Here is an 8,055-nt window from a genome sequence, read left to right as displayed (position 1 = left end):
CCGGGGCCCTGCCGCCCCCGCCCTGGCACGGCGGCCCTCCACCCGCCGCTGCGGCTCCAGGAGACCTGCCCTGGCACCCCGCACCTGGCTCCACCCTGGCCCTCTTGGCCGGGAACGGCCTGGCGAAGGAAAGGACGAGGAGGGTGTCGGAGGATTAGGGCAGAAGGGCTCAGCCGTCTGCCAGGAATTGGGGAAGGAGGGAAAAGACCTGCGCGGAGGCAGCGCTGCCCTCGCTCGCACTGAGCCTTGCGAGCCGGGCCGCTAGGTACCGGTGACGAAGGGGCCCCGAGAACCCCCAGCTGCGAGATGCTCCACGCCCTGGGCAGCTGGAGGAGCAACTGTGCGTGCGCTGCGGAGGGGTGAGGATTTTCGCTTTAGCCTTTGGTGGTCTCGCTGGTTGCCTTGGGTTCCCATGCCAGGGGAAGAGGTTTCGGCCGGTGTATTGAGGAGTTTCTTGCCCCCGAATGAGATAATCAGGGCAGGGGGGCTTTCTCATGGCGAGGAATTGTCCCCATGAGCCACAGTAGGCTTTCCCGCCCCCCCCCCTCGCCCAAACACACAGAGCGCTCCATGCCTAGGGAGCGCTCCCAAGGTGAGTCTCTGGGAGGACTCCTGCCTTACACGCCCAAGCATGTGCTTTCCAGGCAGTGAGAGGCTCACGGCGCCCTGCCCGTGGCCGGCAGTGACACAAGTCCGCCCTACCCGATTACTGCAGAAACCTCCGCTACCGGCGTAGGTGTGCCGGGCACATCATCCCTCCTGGGGAGGGCTGGGGCGACAGAGGGTGTATAACATCGACATGCACAAGCAATCAAATGAAGTTTCTATGAGCTTGCTCAGGGTGGGTCGAGAGGGAAGAGTTGCGACAAGCTGCCCCGGCGGTGTCCTTTTTCAAAGTGTAGGGTTTGGGGACGGTCCTTTACATCTCTCTATGGATGTGTTAGAGTTGTGCTGATGACCAGGAGAGAAGAAAGAGTTCTGTCCAAGATCTGCTCTTGACCCCTCTAACTCCAACCTCTTTAGGAGCGGCTGGCCCCTCTGCAGAGCCCTGCTCCCGCGGCAGGGAGGGCTGTACGGCTGCGGGCAGGGCAACGGGCAGGGCCGACTCCTCGGCGCTGAGAGAGGGGGTAGCAAGGCTGGACAGGGGTTGCCCCGTTGTGCCGGTGGCTTGGCGGAACCAGACACGCACCCGTGTACTGACCCATAGGGACCATGGAGCACCTAAGTCTTTGTATCAAAAAGTTACGCCTACGTCTTTCTTGTTGAGAAAGAATTTGGTGGCGTGTTGCGTGAGACCCTTCCCCTCTGCCCTCCGAGCCCTTCGACAGCTCTGGCTGGCCGAGCACATTTGATTCCCCTTGGGGAGGCACAGCAGCTCGTATAAAAAAGACATTGTTTTCTTTGGAGAGCCCCGTGCGCACTTTCAAAAGCTGATCCTTGAGTTCCCAGCCCCCGCAATCCAGTTGATGAGGAAACGCGCTGCGGTCTTGGTGGCACCGTTTCCATTGGGATTGGCACCATTTGATTGACAAAGTCTCCCATTCTTCCACCTCTTGAGTGTTATCAAAAGGATTGTGTGGGGTCAGAAGCTATTGAAGGGACGTCCGTGTAGCCGCATTTCTGCAAACACGAGGTGAAAACCGTGCCTTTCTCATGAAAATGCTTCCACCAGGCAAAACGCATCTTATCTTCCTTGCTATCCTTCTTAGCATTTCTTTTTAACTCGAGTGATTTACTAAACAGCATCACCAGGTACACGAACATATCACTAAAGGCAGCCTAGGCAGGACCCTGTCGGGGCGGCCACTCTCTCCGGGGGCTGGGGGCAGCCATCTCTGTTCGACGAAGCTCGGGTGGAGGGTTTGAAAGAAAAGGGTGAGCGACGGAACATGGCAGCAGCAAAGAAGTTTTCTCGCCCCTTGTCTGCGATGTGACTCGCCCTGTTATAACTCATTTGGAGAGGGAAAGAAGGTAGAGGGTCTGACCTGCTTCCGTTTCACCGAGTCGATCTAGCGGGGCTAAAAATTGCTGTCGGGACCCGGCGGGGCGCAGCTGTGCCTGTACGAGCGCCAGTGTATTCCTAACTCAGCAGTCAGACCCACACAGATAGTTTCACCCGCTCCCCAACAAAGGTGAACGGAGTGCTCCTTCATTAACTTGCCTCTACCAGACCCTGCGCAGAGCCAAGGCCGGAGTCGCTCGGGATAACCTAACGGAGCAATATTTCGGAGGCAATATTTCGCTGCTGTCCTTCCAGCGGGAGGATAAATAAGCTCTCCCAACCGCAGCCGGAGGCAAAGGGGGTCGTTCCGGCGGAGCTCCGGGGACGGCGCAGGGCGGCGGGGCGCCTCTCCCGCCCCCGCACCCAGCGCTCCGCGCACCGTTGCCAGAGCTGGTGCTGGTGCCTCCCCAGCTGCCCCACCTCGCACGCATTGGATGGAAAAGGAGTCGCTGCTTCTGCCCACAAATTGCGCGGCCACTTGCCATCTTTCCTCTCTGATTAAAGCCGACCGCAGCGTCATTTAGTGGATCCTGTGGGATTTAATTTTTTTTCCCTTCCATCCACCCCCTTCTTTTTAACGCTCATGAAACAGGCACGGAGCTGGTGTGTTTGAGAAATTCGGGGGGGGAAACAACAACCATAAACCCAAAACAACCAAACCACCAAGTGTCTCTTTCTGTAGGAATAAAACCAAAGACCGTACTGAAAAACGCGCAAAAAGTGGGCAGGGGGGAGGGGGGGGAGAAGAAATGTTCCAGAAATTTGGAAAGACAAGATTGTAAGATTGTGAAAGAAAAGAGGAAAGAGAAGAGATAAAAGCAAACGCCTTTCTAGCCCGAAGTCGCCCTTCCCTGCCTTCAGTGACCCAGCGGGCTCACAACCAGCCCACTTCGGGATATTCAACCTTGAGGGAGCTGATGCCGAAAGAAGCAGCTGAGATGATGTAAGAGAGCTGGAGACCTGATTGAAGGAAAGTTCCCCCGATTATATTTGTGTGGAAAAGCTCACCTCTTGCAGAGCTCTAAAGTGTAATCAAGACTGAGGCTTACACTTGAAGGATGTTAACTCTCATACGGGAACCTACTTGCTCCTAAACGGTTTCTTGCCTAGTGAATGAGAGCCTCCCAATTGAAGCAAAATGATCCTTATGTACTAATATCAAGCACAGTCACAAAGCGACCGGCTATTTATGCTGCCACTTTAGACAAAGATATTTAGTTATTCCTGGGTAGCAAGTGCACTTTTGCATTTTTAAGCACGAACCAGCCGAGCACAAACATATTTACAAGCGCAATTACTAAATAGTTACTTGACACTTCAAAGTCCCAGGGTTAACTGTACCTTCGCTGTAATTTTCTGAATATCCGTGTAATCGCTGTATTAAATTGGGTTTGCCAGGGCCGTAGGCCGGAATGTGAAACACTCAGGGGTGGTTTCTCTCCTCCGCCCAGATCACCCCGAAATATAAGCTTTGGAGACACTAGGCATTGGGAGATTTCTTCAAAGCCCCGAGTGTCATTAGCTGCTGGCTGCCTGTACATGTGTGTGTGGCTGTGAATGGATCGCTTTTGTTTTCACACCGGATCCGAGAACAGATCTGAAAGTGCCAGAAATTGCAGTTCATTGGAAACTACAGGGAATTCATTGGCAAGGTCGTGTAGCAGATGACCTGAGAGGTCTTCTCCATCCAGCTCCCGTGCTGTATAAATAACCTTAGAAAGCAGCTTCAGGTTCAGAAGGACCACGAGTGCCTGTGAAGAGTCTTTGCCTTTGAGAATAACAAGCGACATCTTGCGCTAACCTATTTTTCATCGATGTCTCGCCCCAGGCAATTAAATTACTGCTTGATTTTGGAAACTTGCATCTTCCACCTATCCCTGAGATATCAAAAAAAAAAAATCCCTAGGTGAAAGGAACTTTTGGGTTTAGGGAGAAAACCGATTCTTACACCGTGTGTCTTAGAGAGTGTTCCCGAGATGCTGAACCCCAAGTGCTTGTTCAGCCTCAGCCGGTCGGGGCATCTGACAGTCCAGTGCGGGCAGTGCGGGGAGCGGGGAGCTGTGGCCCGGCGGGAAATGTCTGCCCTCCGGAAAGTTGCCCTCCTGACGGCGGGGCTCCTTCCGGACCAAACTTAGTGGGGGAAGAGGGAGATTTGGTGCTTTAGCTCACCGGCATTCCACCCCTTTTCCGCAGCTCTCACAAAGGCTGGGCTGACAGCCTTGCCACCCGGGAGCTGTTTTTAAATCTTTTCACCCAGTCAAACGGTGGTCTTTTTGCCTTGCCTTCTATTTCCCGTCCACGATATTGCCACCCCCGAGAAAAATAAAATGAGTTGTGCTCACAGGGTCTCTCTCTCTTTCCCCCTCTCTCTCCCGTCCTCTCTCTCTCTTTTTCTTTTTTTTCCCTCTTTTTTCTTTTTTTTTTAAGACATAAAAAAAATCATGACAAGTAAAACTTAAAGGTGTTTACCTTGTCATCAGCATGTAAGCTAATTATCTTGGGCAAGATGTAGGCTTCTATTGTCTTGTTGCTTTAGTGCCTATGCCCCGCCTCTGGTGGCAGCCTAAAACCTGGCGTCTGGCTAAAACAAACGAAAGGCAGCCCTGAGCCTCCACTCAATCCAATTAAGGCGGACTTCGTCCACTCGGTTACGTGTACATCCAACAAGATCGGCGTTAAGGCAACACCAGAATATTTGGCAAAAAAAAAAAAAAAAAAAAAAAAAAAAAAATTTGCCCCCCCTTCCTTTTTTTTTTTTTTTCCCCAGCCGCCGAATCATGTCGATGAGCCCAAAGCATACGACTCCTTTCTCAGTGTCTGACATCTTGAGTCCTTTGGAGGAAAGCTACAAGAAAGTGGGCATGGAGGGCAGTAACTTGGGGGCTCCCTTGTCAGCCTACAGACAGTCTCAGGTTTCTCAGCCGGCCATGCAGCAGCACCCCATGGGCCACAACGGAACAGTGACTGCCGCCTACCATATGACAGCGCCAGGGGTCCCCCAGCTCTCTCATGCTACGATGGGGGGCTATTGCAATGGGAACCTGGGCAACATGAGCGAGCTGCCGCCTTACCAGGACACCATGAGGAACAGTGCTTCGGCAGCAGGATGGTACGGCACCAACCCGGACCCCCGCTTCTCCTCAAGTAAGTCATCCCGGGGCTGGGTTGTCGGCGGGGGTTGGCCGCGCAGCTGCCCCGCCAAACCGCGGGCAGCGGGCGCCGGGGGCTCCGCGCCAGGGCAAAAGTCGGTCCAAATCTCAAACGCAACCCCCACCCCCAAATTACTCTTTCTGCATGAAGATCGTGCCCGGTCCCTCCACCCTAGCTGCTTGCATGTCAGCCTCCCGCGGCTGCTTTTGCGGGGTTGGGGATTGGAAGCCCGCGCTGGCGGGGAGAGGGAGACGGGGGCTCGCCGTCCAGCGGGGCTGGAGTGGCGCGGCCCGGGGGCCCAAAAGGAGCCGGCGGTGCCCGTCCGCCTGCGCGCCGCCCGGCACCGGGCAGGCGAGAGGGGAAGCCGAAGCCGCCGGGGCCGCGTCCCGAGAAGCGGCGGAGCGGGCGAGTCCGCCCCGGCCGGCGCCGGCGGAGCCGCTGTCCGCGGCCGCTGCCGCGCTGTCACAGATACTTGCGTGGCTATCCCCCCGGGAAGGACGAGGGGCGAGTGGCTGGCTTTATTCACCAGGGCCGGGCCGAGAGAGAAGGGGTCCGTTGACGCGCCGCTCGCCCCGGGGGCGCAAGTCGTTGTTTAGAAGCGCGGGCGCCCCGAGGCCGGGGCTGGGCTCCGGGGGGCTGCGGAGCTCCGCTGGGGGCAGGCGGCGGCGGGGGCTGCCCGGAGCGCGGGCCCCTCTCGAGCCGGGCCGGGCCAAGCCAAGCCGCCTAAAACGTGCCGCCTTCTCCATTGCAGTCTCCCGCTTCATGGCGCCGTCCTCGGGCATGAACATGGGCGGCATGGGCAGCCTCGGGTCCCTGGGAGACGTGAGCAAGAGCATGGCCCCGCTACAGAGCACGCCGCGAAGGAAACGGAGGGTCCTTTTTTCCCAGGCCCAGGTCTACGAGCTGGAGAGACGTTTCAAGCAGCAAAAATACCTCTCCGCCCCGGAGAGGGAACATTTAGCCAGCATGATACATCTCACCCCGACTCAGGTCAAAATCTGGTTCCAGAACCACCGCTACAAGATGAAACGCCAGGCCAAAGACAAGGCTGCACAGCAGCAGATGCAACAGGAGAACGGCTCCTGCCAGCAGCAGCAGTCTCCCAGAAGGGTGGCGGTGCCAGTGCTTGTGAAGGATGGCAAGCCCTGCCAAGCAGGCTCCAACACACCCACAGCAGCTATCCAGAGCCATCAGCAGCAGGCAGCTACAACGATCACAGTGGCTACCAATGGCAACAGCCTCGGACAGCATCAGAGCCACCAGACAAACAGTGCGGGGCAGTCTCCAGACATGGGACAGCACTCGGCCAGTCCGTCCTCTCTGCAAAGCCAAGTCTCCAGTTTGTCTCACCTAAACTCTTCTACTTCTGACTATGGCACTGCCATGTCTTGCTCCACCTTGCTATACGGTAGGACCTGGTGAAAGGAATAAACAAAGAAAAAAAAAAAAGGCAAAAAGGAAAAAAAACCCCACCAGATTTTCCCAGTTACACAAATCTCTGTCCTCTCAAAATTATTGTGTGTTTTTATTTTTTTTTTTTAATTGCCTTTTCCCCCCTCCCCTCCTTTCACTGAATGGTTCTCTGCGGACCTCTAAGAGAGAGACTTTTTTTGTTCGGTTTTGTTGTTACTCATGATGGGTTTGGGTCTTTATTTTTTTCCCCCCAAAGTTGTTGTATGGGGTGTTCAAAAATATTCTGACTAATAACCGTGGAGCAGTCTGCAGAAAGGGGACCATCATTAAGCATGGTCCAAAGGCTTGGATTTCAGATGTACACTTTGCCAGCGTCTAGGACTTGCATGTAAATACAGAGATTTTGGGGGATGAGGTGGCTTTCCCCCCCAGAAAAACGCATTCGCGTCACCCAGACACAGGAAGCAGCTTTCCCCTCCCCGGTCTCTCCCAGCCCATCTCCAGGGCCAGCGGAGGAGACGTGGAGTCATCAAAGGCTTGGCTTTTATTTTCCTCCTTACGTTTGATGTGAACCTGTAGCTGTATAATGCTGTCAAAAGTTGGACTAAACCCATAGTTTTTAGTAGCCTGTATATTTTGTTGTAAAAAGAAAAGGAAAAAAAATCCAATCAACCAAACCAACCCACGTTTTTTATGGACACTGATCGCCCCGTCGTAAATCCTCTGGCAGTTTGTTATTTGCGCACGCCGCCTTTTCCTGTTGTAACTTATGTAGATATTTGGCTTAAATATAGATCCTAAGAAGCTTCTAATAAATTATACACATTACGAATATTCTTTTTTTATTTCCCTTTGGTTCCTCCTCCAAACCCTCCGTTCCTTGCTCTTTTTTTTTTCCTTGATGGAAAAACAAACCGAGATGTTGCCAGACGCCGGAAGGCCCCTGCCCCTCCCAGGGCCAGGACCCTGTTCCCAGAGGGGAGCTGCGCCAGAGAGTTAACGGGATACAGGATCAGTCCTCAGCGTGCAAACGGGACAAGCAAACGCGTGGAATTCACGAACTCGAATGCGAAGGGACCGAGTCCAAATTCATTAGCCCGATTATTGAGGGGAGGGCGGTATGAGGGGGGCGGGGGGCACCTCAGCGACTTCTTGCTAAAGAAAGCAAAGTATTCCGGGGCCAGAAATTCAAATGTCAAAGGCACAGAGGAGAAAGAAGGCAAAAGTCTAACGCCACTAGAAAAAAATAAATGACGCAGAACCTGCTTTCAGTATAGAATATGGGGCTGATTTAAAGAGCGTCCAGTTTTAATACCTTGTAAAAAAAAATAATTTCTACCAGGTTTTCCTATGTACTTGTATTTTAAGGGAAGTACAGTCACCTTATTTATAATCAAAATAAAAAATAGTTTATTGTGTACGACATGTAGTTTGAATTAACTTTCTTTATCAGGTTATGTTTAATTTTCTACGCATACGCAACCCCCGCA

General features: G+C 53.7%; 1 protein-coding gene across 1 annotated transcript; it reads left to right on the top strand.

The window, feature by feature from the left end:
* Positions 1-4,769: 4,769 nt before the first annotated feature.
* Positions 4,770-6,696, top strand: NKX2-1 (NK2 homeobox 1). Its single transcript, XM_008924984.3, has 2 exons — positions 4,770-5,146; positions 5,904-6,696. The coding sequence occupies exons 1-2, from the start codon at positions 4,780-4,782 to the stop codon at positions 6,572-6,574; spliced, it is 1,038 nt and encodes a 345-aa protein (XP_008923232.1). The 5' UTR covers positions 4,770-4,779; the 3' UTR covers positions 6,575-6,696.
* Positions 6,697-8,055: the final 1,359 nt, after the last annotated feature.

Source organism: Manacus vitellinus, unplaced genomic scaffold (genome assembly GCF_001715985.3).
Source record: "Manacus vitellinus isolate BGI_N305 unplaced genomic scaffold, ASM171598v3 scaffold_6_pilon, whole genome shotgun sequence".
Lineage (NCBI taxonomy): Eukaryota > Metazoa > Chordata > Aves > Passeriformes > Pipridae > Manacus > Manacus vitellinus.
This window is presented reverse-complemented; position numbering and strand designations above follow the sequence as displayed.